Here is a 23,259-nt window from a genome sequence, read left to right on the forward strand (position 1 = left end):
ATTTCAACTCCTATTATTCCTCTATGAGCAATGTCCATTGGGAGTTATCATTGTTGGACCAGAACTCCCATAATTCCTCTGTGAGCAAGGTCCATTGGGAGTTGGCATTGTTTGAATGCAACTCCCATCATTCCTTTATGAGCAAGCTCCATTGGGAGTTGACATTGTTGGATTGCAACTCCCATCATCCCTCTATGAGCAATGTCCACTGGGAGTTGACACAGTTGGACCGCAACTCCCATCATTCCTCCATGAACAATGTCAATTAGGAATGGACATTGTTGGATTGCAACTCCCATCATTCCTCTATTAGCAATGTCCATTGGGAGTTATCATTGTTGGACCAGAACTCCCATTATTCCTCTATGAGCAATGTCCATTGGGAGTTGACATTGTTGGACCGCAACTCCCAGCATTCCTCACCATTAACTCTATGGGCAAGGGGGCCATTGGTAGTTGCATGATTCCACATCTGACCAAAAAGTTTGGCAACTCTTGGCCAGGCTTTTTCAGGGGACAATTGTTCTTGTAATTCAAAATGTATGGACTGTTTTGGAAGGTATCTCTCTAGGATATTTTTTTCAGCAAGACTTCACAAATTCAATTGGGAATTGGCACTGTTGGACTGCAACTCCCATAATTCCTCTATGGACAATGTCCATTTCAGCAGGGTTTGCTATCATCCATGGTTTTCTATTTCCGTGGCAAGTTCATAAATACGGGGTCAAAGGCAATCAGATTGGAAGCAAATATATTGTAGGGCAATGGTTTGTTTCTTAAGACACTGAGTCCTTTAAAGTTCGGACAAAAACCCGGAGCGGATTCCAGTTTGTTTGGTGGCAAACCACCAGTTTGTTGTCGAAGGCTTTCATGGCCGGGATCACAGGGTTGTTGTATGTTTTACGGGCTGTACGGCCATGTTCCAGAAGCATTCTCTCCTGACGTTTCGCCCACATCTATGGCAGGCATCCTTAGAAGTCGCCTCTGTGAATGCCTGCCATAGATGTGGGCAAAACGTCAGGAGAGAATGCTTCTGGAACATGGCCGTATATACACATAAAACCACCAGTTACTACCGAATGTGTAACGTAACAAAAGACAGAAATCGAAGCCGTTTCGTCAGTGACCATTTATCCAAGAAGGAGAGAAGCAACAACACTTTTGGCACAAAACCTGGGGGAAACCAACGCCCCAGAATGGAACATCTCCGTTTGGTTCTTTTAAATCTCTCGGAAATAAATCTAAATCTCATCTCGACCAATCGCAAACATATCTTATGTACAGTAAGAAAAATAAAATACTCTTCACAGATGAATGTATAGTATTTTACAACCAGAGCGAAACAGTGCAATTCACAGCATTGGGTTTGTGCTCCCCACCTCGGCCCTTCTCCCCCAAAAGTCCATAAAGTGCGTGGCAGAGGCTTGGCTGGACCAAAGTGGGACGGGAAGTGTCCTTTTGCCTCCTGGGAGGATCATAATGTGCATTCACAACAGAGAAATTACATGCCAAAACAATGGGCTTCCTACTTGGCATTTGGCTAATCATTTGCAAGAGCTCTCCAAGGTGCTGAGTTTTGCTTCAGAAGTTTGCATAGCAAGTCCAGACTGAAACCCGGATCAGAGTCCTTGCTTTCACTGCCCTTTATTGTCTCTCGATGGAGAAACCACAAATTGTTCAAAACACAGAGTAAGAAGATGCCGATATTTGTTGGACTGCGACCCCCATCATCCTTGGTTGAAGGAAGCTGTGAGTTGTAGTCCAGCAACATCGGGAAAGGTCTGCCTTTGGAAAGGATTGCTTCCCTTCTTTCCCTGCTTTGCCCGAATAACAATAATAATAATAATAATACAATCTGCCAACTGCAAAAGGCCACCCTGCTGGGATCTGCACGCATCATCCAAAAATACATCACACAGTCCTAGACACTTGGGAAGTGTTTGACTTGTGATTTTGTGATACGAAACCCAGCATATCTATCTTGTTTGCTGTGTCATAATAAAATAATAATAATAATAATAATAATAATAATAATAATAATAATAATAATAATAATAATAATCGATCTGCCAACTGCAAAAGGCCACCCTACTGGGATCTGCACGCATCATCCGAAAATACATCACACAGTCCTAGACACTTGGGAAGTGTTCGACTTGTGGTTTTGTGATACGAAATCCAGCATATCTATCTTGTTTGCTGTGTCATAATAAAATAACAATAATAACAATAATAATAATAATATCTCAGCCGGCATTTGGAAACAATAGACATTGACAAAATTACGATCTGCCATCTGCAAAAGGCCACCCTACTGGGATCTGCGCACATCATCCGAAAATACATCACAGTCCTAGACACTTGGGAAGTGTTCAAATTGTGATTTTGTGATACGAAATCCAGCATGTCTATCTTGTTTGCTGTGACATAATAAAATAATAATAATAATAATAATTATTATTATTAAAGACTCTCGCAGAAACCAGTGCAGGTGGTCCTGGTGGTGATGGGCACACTGGGTGCTGTGCCAAAAGATCTCAGCTGGCATTTGGAAACAATAGAGATTGACAAAATTACGATCTGCCATCTGCAAAAGGCCACCCTACTGGGATCTGCGCGCATCATCCGAAAATACATCACACAGTCCTAGACACTTGGGAAGTGTTCAAATTGTGATTTTGTGATACGAAATCCAGCATTTCTATCTTGTTTGCTGTGTCATAATAAAATAATAATAATAATAATAATAATAATAATAATAATAATAATAATAATAATAGGTGATCGGCACATTGGGTGGTGTGCCAAAAGATCTCAGCCGGCATTTGGAAACAATAGGCATTGACAAAATTATGATCTGCCAACTGCAAAAGGCCACCCTACTGGGATCTGCACGCATCATCCGAAAATACATCACACAGTTCTAGACACTTGGGAAGTGTTCGACTTGTGATTTTGTGATACGAAATCCAGCATATCTATCTTGTTTGCTGTGTCATAATAAAATAATAATAATAATAACAACTTTATTTGTATTCCGCCCTATCTGCCCAAAGGGACTCAGGGAGATCTGTGGGGTTTAAAAGCTGGCTTGTGACTTTGTACTTTGGGTTGGGTTATATTCAAGACGTTGCTCCAATAAAGGCTCTGGGTGCATTGTTTCAAGGGTTCCAGATGCAAAAGACAACTCAGTGGACACATCAAAAAAGCCACTCTCCATTGCATTGCACATCTGTGCATGTCACCCACAAAATTATAGCTGCTATTCCCTTTCCATTTTCCCTCTTTACAGGAGGCAAGATTTCCTTGGGCTACAAATAATATATATAGACACACACACACACACAGAGAGTGCTAACATACAGCATGGCGCATAAGAAGACAAAATGGACCGAAATTCAAGGAGATGTGGAAATCCCTTGCATAAGGAGGAAGCCGCCACAAATGGGCAGGCGCAGGTTATGTAATGCGTTGCTCTTAAGCTTCAAATGGTGCACACGGGGGGATGATGCCTACGCAAGCCAACCACGTCTGTGTGCCTTTGTTCTCAGCAGTTTCTTGTGAGAAGGAAAAGCCTGGGTTGCGGTGCTGTGAAATGGCAAATCCCTGCACTTGTAACAGCGCAAGGTGCACTGCATCACCGTGCAGCGCTTGTTTTCGAAGGACAAGAGATGTTGCTTCTCCACCGGGACCACTGCGCATGCAGAGCCCGTGGCTCAAGGAGCCCTGACGCACAATGTTCTGCCAAGGCACAACATCACAATGTACTATGCAGCATGGTTTTGTGTTATGTTAGTGTCATAACTCCATCACCATAAGGTGACACGTCTTAGCCTCTGAGGCAGGGTGTCAGAAAACACACCTGTGTGTGCAGATACAGACATGACACAACTATATATCTTACTAGCTTTGCCCGGCCACGCGTTGCTGTGTCTTATGGGAATCCTTTGTTGGCCAGATGGAATAGCAGTGAATAGCCTTGCAGTCTCAAAGCCTGGCCGTTTTCTGGAGTAGCTAGAGCTTTTTGTTGTATGAACGTACCTCTCCCCGACTCTGAAATATTCTGCACTTTGGCCCAGATCCATGTATTCGTCTCCTGTTTTTAACATTTTATTTTGTATGGACCTTTTATGACTGTTTTATTGATGCTGATGTTTTATTGTTGAGACATTTGTTTTATTGTCTTGCTGTTGTTATTATATTGTTGTGTTTGGGCATGGCCCCATGTAAGCCACCCCGAGTCCCTTTGGGGAGATGGGGCGGGGTATAAGAATAAAGTTATTATTATTATTATTATTATTATTATTATTATTATTATTATTATTATTATTATTAACTTAGAGGCATGGATGAGGGGTTGTGCTGCCAATTTTAGTGTTTCTGGGATGTGTAGTTTTGTTGTTTTGTCCTAGGCCGAAATTTCATTACCCTTTTATATATATACTAGCTGTGCCCGGCCACGCGTTGCTGTGGCGAAGTATGTTGGTCTGGGAAATAAAGTATTGAGGAATTGGTGGTAGTTAAGGTAAAGGGTCAAAGTTTTCCCCTGACATTATGTCCATTATAAATGGGTTATATAGCTGTGTGGAAGGGCCTTGAGTCTACACTGCCATGTGTGGCTTTCAACTGCATATGGTAAATGTTTTGTCCTATACTTTTTGAGAACGCAAGTGGCAGAGTTTTGTTGGGAAGGAGTTGCCAAGCTCATTCCTCACTATGATAAGTGCCTAGATTTGAATGGCGACTATGTTGAGAAGTGGTATTTGGGTCTGGCTTTCAACTGCATATGGTAAACGTTTTCTCTTATACTTTGTTCATTTTTAATTCCAAAACATAATCTATTTTCTGGATAATCCTCGTACAAGACAAAACCAAATTGCAACACTCTCCCCTCCGCACTTTTGCTGGGACCCTCCCCTCGAAGGCCAAAGGACAACTCAAGTAAACAGGAGGAATCAAAGCTTGGCTTTTGAAAACGGCCCTCAAGCGAAACATGGTCAAGGAGGGGGCAGGTTGACTTGGCAGGTATGATACTCCGCCCAATGCTTCTGAAAAGCATTTCAGAAGAACTTGAACTGAGGCTGGCCACCAGCCCTGGTTGGCAGCAGGCCATGACTCCGCAGGGATCAGGTGGTGCTGCTTGATGGTTTCATTGATGTGAGAGCCAACAGTCACCACAAAGGACGCAATTCTTCCCTAGTGCAAGCATGCTGGGATCTGGGACTCTACCTTCAGCATTCCTTCCAAGGACCAGCCTTTTGGGAACTCACACAATCTCTTCCATACCATGCAGCTACAGAGCTTTGATCCCACTTGAACCGCCAAGGATGACTCTTGCAGAATCCTGGTACAGTAGAGTCTCACTTATCCAAGCCTCACTTATCCAAGTTTCTGGATTATCCAAGCCATTTTTGTAGTCAATGTTTTCAATATTTTGGTGCTAAAATCGTAAATACAGTAATTACAACATAACATTACTGTGGATTGAACTGCTTTTTCTGTCAAATTTGTTGTATAACATGATGGTTTGGTGCTTAATTTGTAAAATCTTAACCCAATTTGATGTTTAATAGGCTTTTCCTTAATCGCTTATCCAAGATTCTGCCGGCCCGTTTAGCTTGGATAAGTGAGACTCTAATGTATTTGGACCCCGGATGGACTAACGACAACAACAAGTGGGATCCAAGGGTTATAACCATGCAATGTGAGAGTCAAAATCAGGCTGTGGGTGGATATGTTTTGGTCACATCCGACACCATGCCAAGATGCCAAAGTGAAACAACCTAGCAAAATAAATTCATCCCATGTGAGAAAATAACCCTCATTTGACGAGGTGTCGTGCTGCCACGAACTCCTGGTTCTTCTGCAAGGAAGGTCCCAGCCTTTCTTTCTCCCAAATTTACCCTCTCTTTGATACTTCCTCCTCATCCTCCTCCTGCACCGAGGAGGAAGAGGACGACTCGACCTCCGCAATCCACGCACGGCCCGCACATCTTTACGCCGCCTCTGCCGCCTCTTCACACGTCGCTGGATGTCCGAGGCCGGGAGGAGAACCTGGCCGGGATGCATCCGCAGCAGGCCAGCCAGAGGGACTTCTGGATGTCGGCGTTGCGGAAGGCGTAGATGACCGGGTTGAGGAGGGAGTTGCAGGCCGCCGGGAGGGCCAGCGCGTAGGTGTAGACGGGTGGGTAAGTGGCATCGGCGACCAGGGCGTAGATGGCCAAGGGCATCCAGCAGAGCGCGAAGGTGCCCAGCACCAAGGAGAGAGTGGTCACTCCCTTACGGCCGGAGGGCGAGGCCGGGGCGCCGGGGCAGGAGGAGGCGGAGGCGGAGGTGAACTGGTGCTGGACGGCGATCTGCTGGGCGTGGCGGCAGGCCACCTTGCAGATGCGGGAGTAGAGCTGGAGCATGAGGGCGAAGAGCAGGAGGAAGGCCGCGGCCAGGAGCGCAGCGTTGTCCTTGGTGACCGGCCGCAGGACGCTGCACGTGGGGTGGCGGAAGCAGTTCCAGCCCAGGAGCGGGAGCAGGCCCAGCGCCAGGCAGAGCAGCCACAGGCAGAGCAGGCAGGTGGCCGTGAAGGCCCTCGTGCGCTCCGAGTGGTAGGTCAGCGCGTTGTAAAGCGACAGGTAGCGGTCCACGGTGATGGCCAGCAGGCTCCCCGCCGAGGCCGAGAAGGCCGTCAGCAGCAAGGCAGCCGCTCCCAAAGTGGCTGCCTGACTGGACGGCTGGAGTAGGTACTGGACGCTGAAGTTGACCACCAAGCCCACGCCGGCCAGCAAGTCGGCCAAGGCCAGGCTGCCGATGAGGAGGAACATGGGTGCCCGCAGGTTGGGCGAGTAGAAGAGTACGGCCAGGACCAGCGCATTCTCACATGCCACCGCCGTCCCTGTAGCGCACAGGGCCACGTCCCACGGATTGACAGCCACAGCCACCGCAGACACATCTCCGCCGCTGCCTCCTGCTCCGCTACCCGCTCCGCTGCCTCCTCCACTGCCCATGCCGCTCCCACCGCCCCCGCTGCCCCCACCACTGCCCGCCCCATCCTCACTCCCCACCGTGGCTGCGGCAGTGGCGGCGGTGGCTGGAGAGAGGTCCGAGGGGCTCCCGGTGGCGGCAGCTGAAGTGTTGCCAGGAGGCCAGAGCGTGGAGAAGGGCCGCGAAGAGGCGGCGTTGAGCAGGACCAGGAGGTGGTGCTGTTGCTCCCGCAGCTGCTCTTCCATGGCAACAGGGTTGGCTTGGAGCATGGCCTGCAAAGAGGGGGAGGTGGAGGAGAAAAGGAAGAGAGGATCAGACTCTGGGAAGGGAGGGGTGTTCTCTTTTATGGGGGTCAGTCCTCAGAAAGCAGTCTTCGAGTATGCAGGTGGCCACGCTTTGAAAGGACAGAAGTTCGGGCAGGTGATATCCTTGTTTTGAGGCCAAAAGAGGTTAATAATAATAATAATAATAATAATAATAATAATAATAATAATAATACCTGCTTTGATTGAAGTCAAAAATCAGAAACTCCTCAAAGCACAGCAGACAAAAAACCAGTACAAGAAAACCGCACTACAAACTAGAGCTGACAGCTGGCACAACAAAACATTGCACGGAAAGTTCCTTGACAAAATTGAAGGAAAAGCTGATAAGGAGAAGACCTGGCTCTGGCTCACGAATGGGACCCTGAAGAAGGAGACAGAAGGCCTGATCCTTGCAGCCCAGGAGCAAGACATCAGGACAAAGGCAATTAAGGCCAAGATCGAAAAATCAGCTGATGATCCAACTGTTGATTGGGTTTGAGGATGACCAGAACATCTAGAAATGGCAGAGAAGTTCCAGACATGGGAACCAAGGGCAGCTAATGACTCTGAACAAAGGATGCTGTTGGGAATCATCCTGGACTACTCAAGTCTAGATGTAGTTAGATAGATGATAGAGTTAGATTGAGGGAATCCTTTCCCTGTTTCCAAAGCATGCCTAGACAGGCTTTACTGTGTTTCACTCTATCCTGTTTACGTCACATCCCTTACTTTGAAGTTAGTAGGAATGTGAATCTTTAGGGACACTAACTTCTCATTGGTCAGAATGTCTTTTGTGGCCACAATAAACTGGACCATGAGGTTGGAACCATTTTGGTTCACTCTTCTCCTTTTGTTCTTCTAGCTAACAAGCAGCACCTTGCTGTCTCTCCTGGCAAGATGTAACTATTTAGATGTTTGTTATTTTACCTTAGAAACCAGTCTAGAGTAGACTAGACAGCTCCCAAGCCTTTCTATCTACAATGGAGTTCTTTTTACCTGAATAAATACTTTTTGAACTTTTACTGAGACTCTGCAATTGATTGCAATCCTAAATGATCAAATGCTTATCTTGCTCAGCCCGTGTAAGTAACTGCTGCATTTGAAAGCTTTGCTTTTGCTACTCTGCTGATTTTTGGTGGAATCTCCCCCAGAGAGGGTTAAATTGAGTCCAACTGCTCAGAGATTACCACAACAGATGCCCCCAGGCAGGAAAAGCCAGGAGATGAACCTTTCCAATGCTAATGAAGGTGATTAACTGCAACATTCACACTGGCCTCCAACTGAGAAAGAGTTCTTCTCTCACCCTGGACTTTCCAGATATATATATAAACCTTTCTTGCTTAGTTTCTCCATATCTCATAACCTCTGAGGATGCCTGGCATAGATGTGGGCGAAACGTCAGGAGAGAATGCTTCTGGAACATAGCCAGACAGCCCGGAAAACATACAACAACCCTGTGATTAATGACAACATTCACACTGACCTCCAACTTGACAGAGTTCTTCTCTCACCCTAGACTTTCCAGATATATATATATAAACCTTCCTTGCTAGTTTCTCCATGCCTCACAACTTCTGAGGATGCCTGTGAATAGATGTGGGCGAAACGTCAGGAGAGAATGCTTCTGGAACATGGCCAGACAGCCCGGAAAACATACAACAACCCTGTGATTAACTACAACATTCACACTGGCGTCCAACTGACAAGAGTTCTTCTCTCACCCTGGACTTTCCAGATATATATATACACCTTCCTTGCTGAGTTTCTCCATACTTCACAACCTCTGAGGATGCCTGCCATAGATGTGGGTGAAACGTCAGGAGAGAATGCTTCTGGAACGTGGCCATACAGCCCGGAAAACATACAACAACCCTGTGATTAACTACAATATTCACACTGGCCTCCAACTGACAAAGAGTTCTTCTCTCACCCTGGACTTTCCACAAATATATATATAAACCTTCCTTGCTGAGTTTCTCCATGCCTCACAACTTCTGAGGATGCCTGTGAATAGATGTGGGCGAAACGTCAGGAGAGAATGCTTCTGGAACATGGCCAGACAGCCCGGAAAACATACAACAACCCTGTGATTAACTACAACATTCACACTGGCCTCCAACTGACAAAGAGTTGTTCTCTCACCCTGGACTTTCCACAAATATATATATAAACCTTCCTTGCTGAGTTTCTCCATGCCTCACAACCTCTGAGGATGCCTGCCATAGATGTGGGCGAAACGTCAGGAGAGAATGCTTCTGGAACATGGCCAGACAGCCCGGAAAACATACAACAACCCTGTGATTAACTACAACATTCACACTGGCCTCCAACTGAGAAAGAGTTCTTCTCTCACCCTGGACTTTCCAGATATATATATACATCTTCCTTGCTTAGTTTCTCCATACCTCACAACCTCTGAGGATGCCTGCCATAGATGTGGGTGAAACGTCAGGAGAGAATGCTTCTGGAACATGGCCATATAGCCCGGAAAACATACAACAACCCTGTGATTAACTACAACATTCACACTGGCCTCCAACTGACAAGAGTTCTTCTCTCACCCTGGACTTTCCAGATATATATATACACCTTCCTTGCTTAGTTTCTCCATACTTCACAACCTCTGAGGATGCCTGCCATAGATGTGGGTGAAACGTCAGGAGAGAATGCCATACAGCCCGGAAAACATACAACAACCCTGTGATTAACTACAACATTCACACTGGCCTTCAACTGACAAGAGTTCTTCTCTCACCCTGGACTTTCCACAAATATATATATAAACCTTCCTTGCTGAGTTTCTCCATACCTCACAACCTCTGAGGATGCCTGGCATAGATGTGGGCGAAACGTCAGGAGAGAATGCTTCTGGAACATGGACAGACAGCCCAGAAAACATACAACAACCCTGTGATTAACGACAACATTCACACTGACCTCCAACTTGACAGAGTTCTTCTCTCACCCTGGACTTTCCACAAATATATATATAAACCTTCCTTGCTGAGTTTCTCCATGCCTCACAACCTCTGAGGATGCCTGCCATAGATGTGGGTGAAACGTCAGGAGAGAATGCTTCTGGAACATGGCCAGACAGCCCAGAAAACATACAACAACCCTGTGATTAACTACAACATTCACACTGGCCTCCAACTGACAAGAGTTCTTCTCTCACCCTGGACTTTCCAGATATATATATAAACCTTCCTTGCTGAGTTTCTCCATACCTCACAACCTCTGAGGATGCCTGCCATAGATGTGGGTGAAACGTCAGGAGAGAATGCCATACAGCCCGGAAAACATACAACAACCCTGTGATTAACTACAACATTCACACTGGCCTTCAACTGACAAGAGTTCTTCTCTCACCCTGGACTTTCCAGATATATATATATAAACCTTCCTTGCTTAGTTTCTCCATACTTCACAACCTCTGAGGATGCCTGCCATAGATGTGGGCGAAACGTCAGGAGAGAATGCTTCTGGAACGTGGCCATACAGCCCGGAAAACATACAACAACCCTGTGATTAACTACAACATTCACACTGGCCTCCAACTGACAAGAGTTCTTCTCTCACCCTGGACTTTCCAGATATATATATACACCTTCCTTGCTTAGTTTCTCCATATTTCACAACCTCTGAGGATGCCTGCCATAGATGTGGGCGAAACGTCAGGAGAGAATGCTTCTGGAACATGGACAGACAGCCCAGAAAACATACAACAACCCTGTGATTAACGACAACATTCACACTGACCTCCAACTTGACAGAGTTCTTCTCTCACCCTAGACTTTCCAGATATATATATATAAACCTTCCTTGCTGAGTTTCTCCATACTTCACAACCTCTGAGGATGCCTGCCATAGATGTGGGCGAAACGTCAGGAGAGAATGCTTCTGGAACATGGCCAGACAGCCCGGAAAACATACAACAACCCTGTGATTAACTACAACATTCACACTGGCCTCCAACTGACAAGAGTTCTTCTCTCACCCTGGACTTTCCAGATATATATATACACCTTCCTTGCTTAGTTTCTCCATACTTCACAACCTCTGAGGATGCCTGCCATAGATGTGGGCGAAACGTCAGGAGAGAATGCTTCTGGAACATGGCCATACAGCCCGGAAAACATACAACAACCCTGTGATTAACTACAACATTCACACTGGCCTCCAATTGACAAAGAGTTCTTCTCTCACCCTGGACTTTCCACAAATATATATATAAACCTTCCTTGCTGAGTTTCTCTATGCCTCACAACCTCTGAGGATGCCTGCCATAGATGTGGGTGAAACGTCAGGAGAGAATGCTTCTGGAACATGGCCAGACAGCCCGGAAAACATACAACAACCCTGTGATTAACTACAACATTCACACTGGCCTCCAACTGACAAAGAGTTCTTCTCTCACCCTGGGCTTTCCAGATATATATATAAACCTTCCTTGCTGAGTTTCTCCATACCTCACCACCTCTGAGGATGCCTGCCATAGATGTGGGTGAAACGTCAGGAGAGAATGCTTCTGGAACGTGGCCATATAGCCTGGAAAACATACAACAACCCGGAGATGGGGAACCTTGATAGAAGCTATCATATCTAGGCATCAGATGTTGCGTGGCTCAGGTGGACCTTCCTAATAATCTTGGTCTGTAGGGTTTGGTGACCCCAAAGGAGAGGGTGGTCTGTTGGGGAGGGAGGGAGATCACCCTCAATATACAAAGCAAGGCACGAGCTGTCACTCATCATCGCAGTCGGAAGGGGGGGGGGCTGGCGAATGAGTGAGGAGGCTCTGACGTCACCACCAGAGAGACTTTGGATGCTGCGGAGATTCAGGAGGAAAAAGGGAGCGAGAAAGAACAGGAGAAGGAATGGTGCAAAGCAGGGATGGAATTGGGGGAGGGTCTCCAGGACCCCCCCCCCCAATTGTTTGTTTGTTGATGTGTTTGTCCCCCTGCCATTATTCCAGCCCAAGGAGACCCCTTTGGGGGCTTTGCTGGTGTTTCCAGATCAAGTCAATGGGTGCTGTGGTTTTAAACTGGGACTGGCCTTGAATCCTGTTGTTTAGGCTTGATCCTGTTTTTAATGTTCCCATAGCTGGGAATTTTAAATGCTGGTGCGGATGCCTTTATGCTAAGCCGCTCTGAGTCCCCTTCAGGGGACATAAAGCAGAGGGTAAATAAATATAATAATAATAATAATAATAATAATAATAATAATAATAATAATAATAATAATACGAAATAAAAAATAAAAAATAAATAAAATAATAATGATAATACAGTAGAGAAGGGGTCCCCAAACTAAGGCCCGGGGTCCACATGCGGCCCATTGAAGCCATTTATCCGGCCCCCATGGCACAAAGGCAGAAGGGGGTTGGACTCAATGGCCAAAGGGTCTCTTCCAACCCTCTTTATTTATTTATTTATTTATTTATTTATTTATTATTAACATTGAGGCGGGGAGGCCATCTGTTAGGGGTGCTTTGCTTGTGCTTTTGGTGCACAAGGCAGAAGGGGGTTGGACTCAATTGCCCAAAGGGTCTCTTCAAACCCTCTTTATTATTATTGACACAACAACATTGTATAACACAGCAAACAAGATAGATATGCTGGATTTCATATCACAAAATCACAAGTTGAGTATTATTATTATTCTTATTATTATTATTATTGCTTGGCAGCCAACTATAGTCCGGCCCTCCAGTGGTCCGAAGGATCATGAACTGGCCCCCTGTTTAAAAAAGTTTGAGGACCCCTGCAGTAGAGTCTCACTTATCCAACACTTGCTTATCCAACGTTCTGGATTATCCAACGCATTTTTGTAGTCAATGTTTTCAATACATCATGATATTTTGGTGCTAAATTCGTAAATAAGGTAATTACTACATAGCATTACTGCCTATTGAACTACTTTTTCTGTCAAATTTGTTGTATAACATGATGTTTTGGTGCTTCATTTGTAAAATCATAACCTAATTTGATGTTTAATGGGCTTTTCCTTAATCCCTCCTTATTATCCAACATATTTGCTTATCCAACATTCTGCCGGCCCGTTTATGTTGGATAAGTGAGACTCTACTGTAATATGAAATAATAATAATAATAATAATAATAATAATAATAATAATAATAATCCAGCATATCTATTTTGTTTGCTGTGTCATACAATAAAATAATAATAATAATAATAATAATAATAATAATAATAATAATAATAATAAACCAGTGCAGGTGGTCCCAGTGGTGATCGGCACACTGGGTTCTGTGCCAAAAGATCTCAGCCGGCATTTGGAAACAATAGACATTGACAAAATTACGATCTGCCAACTGCAAAAGGCCATCCGACTAGGATGTGCACGCATCATCCGAAAATACATCACACAGTCCTAGACACTTGGGAAGTGTTCGACTTGTGATTTTGTGATACGAAATCCAGCATGTCTATCTTGTTTGCTGTGTCATAAAATAATAATAATAATAATAATAATAATAATAATAATAATAATAATAATAATTGCAAAACGTGAGTGGGGCGTGGAAAAGGCGGGGAGGACCTCAAAATTCACCCAAAGGTCACACCTGGAAAGGGAAGGAAGGAAGGGAGGGAAGGAAAGAACCAAGAAAGGAGAGAAGAAAGGAAAGAAAGAAGGAAAGAAAAAAGTGTGAGAGAGGGAAGGAAGGGAAGAAGGTAGGGAGGGAGGATAGAAGGAAGGAAGGAAAGAAGAAGGGAAGGAAAGTGGAAGAAATGAAGGAAGAAGAGAAGGAGGGAAGGAAGGAAAGAAAGAAAGAAAGAAAGAAAGAAAGAAAAGAAAGAAAGAAAGAAAGAAAGAAAGAAAGAAAGAAGGAGGGAGAGAGGGAAGGAAGGAAGGAAGAAAAAAGGGAAGGAAGGAAAGAAAGAAAAGGGGAGGGGGGTTAAGGAAAGAAGGAAGGAAGGAAGGAAGGAAGGAAAGAAAGAAAGAAAGAAAGAAAGAAAGAAAGAAAGAAAGAAAGAAAGAAAGAAAGAAAGAAAGAGGGAGGGAGGGAGGGAGGGAAGGAAGGAAGAAAAAAGGGAAGGAAGGAAAGAAAGAAAGAAAAGGGGAGGGGTTAAGGAAAAGGAAGGAAGGAAGGAAGGAAGGAAGGAAGGAAGGAAGGAAGGAAGGAAAGAAAGAAAGAAAGAAAGAAAGAAAGAAAGAAAGAAAGAAGAAAGAGGGAGGGAGGGAGGGAGGGAGGGAAGGAAGAAAAAAGGGAAGGAAGGAAAGAAAGAAAAGGGGAGGGGTTAAGGAAAGAAGGAAGGAAGGAAGGAAGGAAGGAAGGAAGGAAGGAAGGAAGGAAGGAAGGAAGGAAGGAAGGAAGGAAGGAAGGAAGGAAGGAAGAAAAGAGGGAAGAAAGGAGGGAGGGAAGGAGGGTGTGAGGGAGGAAAGGAAAGAAGGAAAGAAGAAGGGAAGGAAGGAAGAAGGGAAGAAAAGAAGGAAGAAGGGTAAGAAGGAAGGAAGGAAGGATAGAAGGAAGGAAGGAAGGAAGGAGGGTGTGAGGGAGGAAAGGAAGAAAAGAAAGAAGAAGGGAAGGAAGGAAGAAGGGAAGGAAGGAGGAAGAAACGATGGAAGAAGGGAAAGAAGGAAGGAAGGAAGGAAGGAGCAAAGGAAGAAGAATGGAAGGAAGGAGGGTGAAACGAAGGAAGAAACAAAGGAAGAAAGGAAGGATAGAAGGAAGGAAGATGTGAGGGAGGAAAGGAAGGAAGGAAAGAAGGGAAGGAAGGAAGAAGGGAAGGAAGAAGAAACCAAGGAAGAAGGGAAAGAAGGAAGGATAGAAGGAAGGAAAGAAGGAAGGAGCAAAGGAAGGAAGGGAAGAAGAAACGAAGGAAGAAAGGAAGGATAGAAGGAAGGAAGGAAGGAAGGAAGGAAGGAAGGAAGGAAGGAAGGAAGGAAGGTGTGTGTGTGGGAGGAAAGGAAGGAAAGAAAGAAGGGAAGGAAGGAAGGAAGGAAGGAAGGAAGGAAGGAAGGAAGGAAGGAAGGTGTGAGGGAGGAAAGGAAGGAAAGAAAGAAGGGAAGGAAGGAAGGAAGGAAGGAAGGAAGGAAGGAAGGAAGGAAGGAAGGAGGGTGTGAGGGAGGAAAGGAAGGAAAGAAAGAAGGGAAGGAAGGAAGGAAGGAAGGAAGGAAGGAAGGAAGGAAGGAAGGAAGGAAGGAAGGAAGGAAGGTGTGAGGGAGGAAAGGAAGGAAAGAAAGAAGGGAAGGAAGGAAGGAAGGAAGGAAGGAAGGAAGGAAGGAAGGAAGGAAGGAAGGAAGGAAGGAGGGTGTGAGGGAGGAAAGGAAGGAAAGAAAGAAGGGAAGGAAGGAAGGAAGGAAGGAAGGAAGGAAGGAAGGAAGGAAGGAAGGAAGGAGGGTGTGAGGGAGGAAAGGAAGGAAAGAAAGAAGGGAAGGAAGGAAGGAAGGAAGGAAGGAAGGAAGGAAGGAAGGAAGGAAGGAAGGAAGGAAGGAAGGAAGGTGTGAGGGAGGAAAGGAAGGAAAGAAAGAAGGGAAGGAAGGAAGGAAGGAAGGAAGGAAGGAAGGAAGGAAGGAAGGAAGGAAGGAGGGTGTGAGGGAGGAAAGGAAGGAAAGAAAGAAGGGAAGGAAGGAAGGAAGGAAGGAAGGAAGGAAGGAAGGAAGGAAGGAAGGAAGGAAGGAGGGTGTGAGGGAGGAAAGGAAGGAAAGAAAGAAGGGAAGGAAGGAAGGAAGGAAGGAAGGAAGGAAGGAAGGAAGGAAGGAAGGAAGGAAGGAGGGTGTGAGGGAGGAAAGGAAGGAAAGAAAGAAGGGAAGGAAGGAAGGAAGGGAGCAAAGGAACGAATGGAAGAAGAAGGGAAGGAAAGAGGGTGAACGAAGGAAGAAACAAAGGAAGAAAGGAAGGATAGAAGGAAGGTGTGAGGGAGGAAAGGAAGGAAGGGAAGAAGAAGGGAAGGAAGGAAGGGGGAAGAAAAGAAGGAAGGAAGAAGGGAAGGAAGGAGGAAGAAACGAAGGAAGAAGGGAAAGAAGGAAGGAGCAAAGGAAGGAAGGGAGGGAGGGAGGAAGGAAGGGAGGGAGGATGGAAAAAGAAAGGAGGAGCGGGGCTTGTGGCAGAGCCTGCCCGCCCGCAGTGTCTCCTTGCTCCCTGGGAAGATGCGCGTTCGCCCTTGAAAGGCTGCCGAGCGACCCTTCCCTGCGTCGGACCCAAGGGCAGAGGGGGGTCTGGGGGGGGGGGGGGTCTGTACCTGGTGCCGGAGGAAGGCGTCTGCTGTGGGTCTGTTCTTTCCCTTAGGCTCCCTCCTCCATGGCCCAGAGCAGTCAATGGAGCCCCAAAAAGAAGAAGCAGGAGGAGGAGGAGGATAGTAATCAAGGCGAGCCCGGCCAGAGGCGCCCGTTGGCTCGGCTCCTCCGTGACGTCAAGAGCCTTTCTTTCTCTCATTCACACAAACAGAGGGAAGGGGGGGGGGGGGAGGCCAGGCGCGCCCCCGAGGAGCTCCATTCATTCACCCGCCTCTCCTCCTGCGCGCCCCCGCCTCCCTTCGGCCCTTCTTCTTCCCAAGGTCAGGGCTTCCAATGTTTTCAGAAATATCCATACATCTATCTCAGGGGTCCCCAAACTAAGGCCTTGAAGGTCTCTTTGCTTAGCTATGGCCTTGTAAGACCATCAAGATGGCTTTTGGAGGTCACTTTTCTTATCTATGGTCTTGTGAGATCATCTAGATGGTCTTTGAAGGTCTCTTTGCTTAGCTACGGCCTTATGAGACCATCTAGATGGCTTTTGGAGGTCACTTTCCTCACCTATGGTCCCATGAGATCGTCTAGATGGTCTTTGAAGGTCTCTTTCCTTACCAATGGTCTTATGAGATTGTCTAGATGGTCTTTGAAGGTCTCTTTGCTTAGCTACGGCCTTATGAAACCATCTAGATGGCTTTTGGAGGTCACTTTCCTCACCTATGGTCCTATGAGATCATCCAGATGGACTTTGAAGGTCTCTTTCCTTACCAATGGTCTTATGAGATTGTCTAGATGGTCTTGGAAGGTCTCTTTGCTTAGCTATGGCCTTATGAAACCATCTAGATGGCCTTTGAGGGTCCCTTTCCTGTAAATGTGAGTAGATCAATAGGTACCGCTCTGGTGGGAAGGTAATGGCGCTCCATGCAGTCATGCCTATGGCCACATGACCTTGGAGGCATCTAAGGATAATGCCGGCTCTTCGGCTTAGAAATGGAGATGAGCACCAACCCCGTCAGGGGAAAACCTTTACCTTACCATAAGTTTTGATTCTTATGTTTTTGGCCACGTCGGATATCACGTCATAAATACAAATTTGAACGGAAGTCAAAGTCAAAGAACGGAAGTCAAAGAGCTCTCTCTCTTTTTTCTTTTTGGATCAGGAGGAACTATGGGTGTGGGTATTTTTTGTTTCCTTATTATTATTCTTGATCTATACTATCTTTTCATTCACTTTTTCTAAAAAAAAATGTTCTCACACTTTCGCTGTATTTAATAATTGAAATTTGAATAAAAATTAATAAAAATAAATAAGTACGAATTTGATAAACTTACGACGACTAACGAAAAATTGCACATCCCTAAGACCTATAAAAGGCTCAGCTCCTTGAACGCAGGAAGGGAGAGGAAGCTGCTCAAAAGAGGGTACGCAGAAGGCAAGTTGCGGGGGAGGTGGACATAAAAATAGAGTCATCGGATCAAGCCAGATTTCATTGAGCATTCCTTTAGTTATCCAGAGAAGCTGTGGAAAAGGAAGCAGAAGAACGTCCACCCACACGTCAGCTCTCGATGTGAGTCAAATGGATTGCATTGGGAGAAGAACACAAGGAGCAGGTGAGAAAGGCAGGCCTGGGCCATGATCTGGGACCCCGGTTGGGTACTGCAAAGTCAGTTTGTGCAGTTTTAGTGGCAGAAAGGGAACTGCGTAGACATTAGTGTTGTGCTTTTGTATGGACTTGCTGTTTGTTTTGTGTAGTTTCATTCATGTCATCTCATTTTCGTATTCGGTTCCCGCTAACGAAAATGGGACACCTATACGACACAAATGTTCATCTGGCTAATGAAAAAACATGAAAAGTTTTGTGTCATTGGCGGCAATGGGAGGGCTTCTGAGGCTTGGTTTTTGGGCTAGAGGAGGGGTGAAAATCACCACACATAGAGGGCATTTCGATCCCTTGTAGCCCACCAACTTTTTAAACGTTTGGATCTTCCCCAGAGTACTGTTATTAATAATAATATTATTATTAAAACTAATTTCCACGCACCACAGATGTAATGCAGAGGCTTTCCTCTCCCAGGCTCAGCGTTAGATTCCCATAGTAGCTAGCGAGCGTTCTTAATCAATATATATATATATATATATATATATATATATATATATATATTACATTAACACCCATTTCCACACACATCAGATGTAATGCGGATCTTTCCTCTCCCAGGCTCAGCATTAGATTCCCAGAGTAGCTAGCGAGCGTTCTTAATCGATATATATATATATATATATACACACACACACACACACACACACACACACCCATTTCCACATGAGGATGCTTCCCTCTCCCAGGCTCAGCGTTAGATTCCCAGAGTAGCTAGCGAGCATTCTTAATCAATATATATATATAATATTAACACCCATTTCCATACACATCAGATGTAAGGCAGAGGGTTTTCTCTCCCAGGCTCAGCATTAGATTCCCAGAGTAGCTAGCGAGCGTTCTTAATCGAGATATACACACACACACACACACACACACACACCCATTTCCACATGAGGATGCTTCCCTCTCCCAGGCTCAGTGTTAGATTCCCAGAGTAGCTAGAGAGTATTCTTAATACGAGGGTTATCCAGAAAGTAGATTACGTTTTGGAATTAAAAATGAACAAAGTATAGGAGAAAACATTTACCAAATGCAGTTGAAAGCCAGACCCAAATACCACTCCTCAACATAGTCGCCATTCAAATCTAGGCACTTATCATAGCGATGAATGAGCTTGGAAACTCCTTCCCCACCAAACTCTGCCGCTTGCTTCCTCAACGCAGCATTTTGGCGACGATGCGCAGCTGCGGAAAGGGGAGACTGGCTGGTTGAGGACGCAAGCGGCAGGGTTTTGTGGGGAAGGAGTTTCCAAGCTCATTTCTCACTATGATAAGTGCCTAGATTTGAATGGCGACTACGTTGAGAAGTGGTATTTGGGTCTGGCTTTCAACCACATACTGTGGAATTGATGCAGTCTGACCCCACTTTAACTGTCACGGCTCAGTGGGATGAAATCATGGAAGTTGTAGTTTTGCAACGTCTTTAGCCTCCTCTGTCAAAAGGTGCTAGTGCCTCCATGGCAGTAAAAGTAGTGTCAAACCGCTTTAACCCTACAGTGTAAATGTGTTGAGATATTTCAAATGTTTCCATTGGCTTAATATTATTTGAACTATATGCTTTTGGAGTAGTTTTCTGCCTTGTGTAAGCTTCCTTGAGCCCTAATTTGAGGGGAATGTGGGCTGTAGAGAAAGGCATGGATGGATTTTATAAACTTTTCAGGGTTGTATTGTCCTCTGATGGTCCACGATCCATAACAATCATTACTGTGTATCAAACAATGCAAGAACACAGGAAAGGAAACAAGGCTGATTAGCTGCCAGACGTAGTAGGATTTCTTTCTTTCTTTTTCCCGAGTCGCAACATGCCAACTCCAATCCAAACTCCCAGAGACAGATTTGAAGCTCTTACAGAAATGTGTCACTTTCACCATCTGGCTCTGAGGACAGAGGGGATTTCTCACTTTTCCTCCTCATCACAATCTGGCACCGACAGACAGAAGAAGGGAATTTCTAATAAGTTGGAGACAGGTGCCATTAAGAGCAAAACTACGCTTGACTGACAGCCAGCATCACATGGTGACTCTGAAACGAACCTATTGCAAGGTTTCCTTGTCAAGATTCATTCGGGGAGGTTTGCCATTGTCGGCATCTGAGGTTGAGAGAGTGTGACTCACACAGCATCAAAAACGCACAATCAAATGGATTCAAAACCGTGGTCTAACAGACTACACACATTGGCTCCCTCATTTGAGGGTCAGAAAGTGTGTCTTTTGAGGCTGGTGTCATTGAATGAAAGATGTACGAGGGTTATCCAGAAAGTAGGTTACGTTCTGGAATTAAAAATAAATGAAGTATAGGAGAAAACATTTACTATATGCAGTTGAAAACCACACCCAAATACCACTCCTCAACATAGTCACCATTCAAATCTAGGCACTTATCATAGCGATGAATGAGTTTGTCAACTCCTTCCCCACAAAACTCTGCTGCTTGCTGCCTCAACCAGCCGGTCTCCCCTTCCCGCAGTTGTGCATCGTCGCTAAAACGCTGTGTTGAGGACGCAAGTGGCAGAGTTTTGTGGGGAAGGAGTTTCCAAGCTCATTCCTCGCTATGATAAGTGCCTAGATTTGAATGGTCACTAAAGTACACAGAAATCTATAAATACACATAGAGATAAAGTTGTCCTACTACTAGCCAATATAAAGAATAGAACAATGGAACCAGACTATAATCAATCCAGGCGCATGAGGAATGAACAAGTGAAGACTGTTTACAACATTACATCAAACATTATATTCATGCTTGTATGTTTTTTCACAGTAACATAAGTATATTCACTTTGAATTTCAGTATTGTCCCACGCAGATAAAAGTCTTAGGAATGCATGGTCAATAAAATAAAACAACTGATGATTTCTTCTGTAAATTGTGGTTCACACTTTAGATATATTCAGCATTGTCCCATGCAAATGAATGTCTCGAAAATGCGTACAAAGGAGTGTAAAACAAAACAACAAGGGCTCCCGGGTATTTTGTGATCCTTGTTTCTGGATAAATATCCCTTCTTCAGGTTGCTTCTGAGGGTTCTTTCATGTGTTCGTGGTAGAATCTCCTGAAGCTTTTGTAAACTATATTTTAAAAAGACAACATAATAGATTTGCTGTTGCCAGCACCCAGTAACATTAAACAATTTCTAATTAGTTTAACACCCATTAAACCTCATTTCCTATTCTGTATATTAGCTAGTAATAGGACAACTTTATCTCTACATAGATTTGAATGGTGACTATGTTGTGGGGCTTCAGGACCAGGTTTGTTCAGAAGCTTACTCTGCGGCTGAGACAGCACGACTTGCCTAAAGTCACCCAATGACTTTTTATGACTGAGTGAGGATTTGGACCCTGGTTTCCCAGTGTCCTAGTCCCAACACTCAAACCATTATGCCATGCTGTGTCTCTTCCTCTGGTGTGATCTCGATGATGGAAGAAGTGCCGAATTCCAGCCACATCGTGAGCCCAATCCAACTTCTCCCTTTATACGTCACCCTCAGGTCGTGTTTATTATCCCTTATCTCGCCAAACCATGCATGCCGACCCAGAACGTTTCCCTTTTCCCCCATTTCCAAGGAGATTGAGATGAAAGATCGCTATAGCAACTGGCACTCTGTTTCTGCTCGGCAAGTGACGCATCCAACCCAATGGCACCGATACCGCAGGAGGGACACCACCGAACGAGTGTCATTTTGACAAAGCATCGAGGTTTCCTTTCAGCAAAGTACGGGGCAACCAGTTGCTTCCGGACTCCAAAAAATAGAAGGCTAAGGACCAGAGTTTGTCAGGAAACCAGGAGATCTTGACCATCAAAGCACCTGAATAAAGACCAGACCCATTGGTTTCTGCAGGAATTGTCTGTATACACACCTGCTCTTTCGCAAAGGGTTTTGCAAATGACAACTCTCATGTCTGCAACGATCGGGTCTTGAACTTACCATGGAAAGAGTAAACCGTGAATAATAGCAAACCTTATTGAAATGAATGGCATGCAGCAGCAACAACAACAACAAATAATAATAATAATAATAATAATAATAATAATAATAATAATAATAAAGTGTCCGACATGTGATCCAATACAACAGCCAGCAGAGTGTCTGCTGTGGACTCATCTTGTTGTGTTTCAAATAATAATAATAATAATAATCATCATCATCATCATCATCATCATCATCATCTCTGGGCAGCTTACAAAAAGTCGCAGTACAAAACCAAAAATAAAATAAAATACATAAACAACAGTATCAAAACATGGCAAACTAAGAATTAAAATTAACTACAGTAGAGTCTCACTTATCCAACACTCGCTTATCCAACGTTCTGGATTATCCAACGCATTTTTGTAGTCAATGTTTTCAAAACATCGTGATATTTTGGTGCTAAATTCGTAAATACAGTAATTACTACATAGCATTACTGTGTATTGAACTACTTTTTCTGTCAAATTTGTTGTATAACAGGATGTTTTGGTGCTTCATTTGTAAAATCATAATCTAATTTGATGTTTAATAGGCTTTTCCTTAATCTCTCCTTATTATCCAACATATTTGCTTATCCAACGTTCTGCCGGCCCGTTTACGTTGGATAAGCGAGACTCTACTGTATATGATAATAAAACACATCATTTAAAAATTTGCCTGATTATATTGTATATTTGCCTGATTATATTTGCCTGATTATATATTATATTGTAAACCCAGATTCAACCAGTTCACCATCATGATAAGTTATAAATAATTATTTCCAAAGGTCTGCTTCCGGTCCATGTTTTCTGTTCTTTCCTAAAGGTAGCTATAATAATAATAATAATAATAATAATAATAATAAGATAATGATGATGATGATGATGATGATGTAGTAAGTGTACCAGAGTAGAGTCTGATTTGACTAATGAAACTAAGCTTATTCAAAGCAAACGTGACTCTTGGAGCTCCTTTCAACATTTGCTCCATTATTAGAAACCATCCACATCCACGCAGTATAATCAGTGTTGAGTCAGATGAAGGGGAAAATAGTAACAGTGTTGAATGACAGCTGCTAAAAGCGTCGTAACTAATTATACTGCAGAAGCAAGAGAGAGAGGGAGAAATTACTCGTAGAACCGAAGAAGGTGTTTGCTCTATGTGGTTTCTTT

At 44.5% G+C, this 23,259-nt stretch overlaps 1 protein-coding gene across 1 annotated transcript; it reads right to left on the reverse strand.

Annotated features, from left to right (window-relative positions):
* Positions 1–1,110: 1,110 nt before the first annotated feature.
* On the reverse strand, positions 1,111–16,686 carry LOC100564358 (G-protein coupled receptor 12). The gene is made up of 2 exons (XM_062964110.1): positions 16,485–16,686; positions 1,111–7,247 (listed from the first exon to the last, which is right to left on the reverse strand). The coding sequence occupies exon 2, from the start codon at positions 7,242–7,244 to the stop codon at positions 6,018–6,020; it is 1,227 nt and encodes a 408-aa protein (XP_062820180.1). The 5' UTR covers positions 7,245–7,247; positions 16,485–16,686; the 3' UTR covers positions 1,111–6,017.
* Between the last annotated feature and the right edge of the window lie 6,573 nt (positions 16,687–23,259).

Source organism: Anolis carolinensis, unplaced genomic scaffold (assembly GCF_035594765.1).
Source record: "Anolis carolinensis isolate JA03-04 unplaced genomic scaffold, rAnoCar3.1.pri scaffold_12, whole genome shotgun sequence".
NCBI lineage: Eukaryota > Metazoa > Chordata > Lepidosauria > Squamata > Dactyloidae > Anolis > Anolis carolinensis.

Excerpts from the sequence above, each read along its gene's own strand:
- LOC100564358 (XM_062964110.1), bottom strand. The coding sequence starts at position 7,244 with ATGCTCCAAGCCAACCCTGTTGCCATGGAAGAGCAGCTGCGGGAGCAA.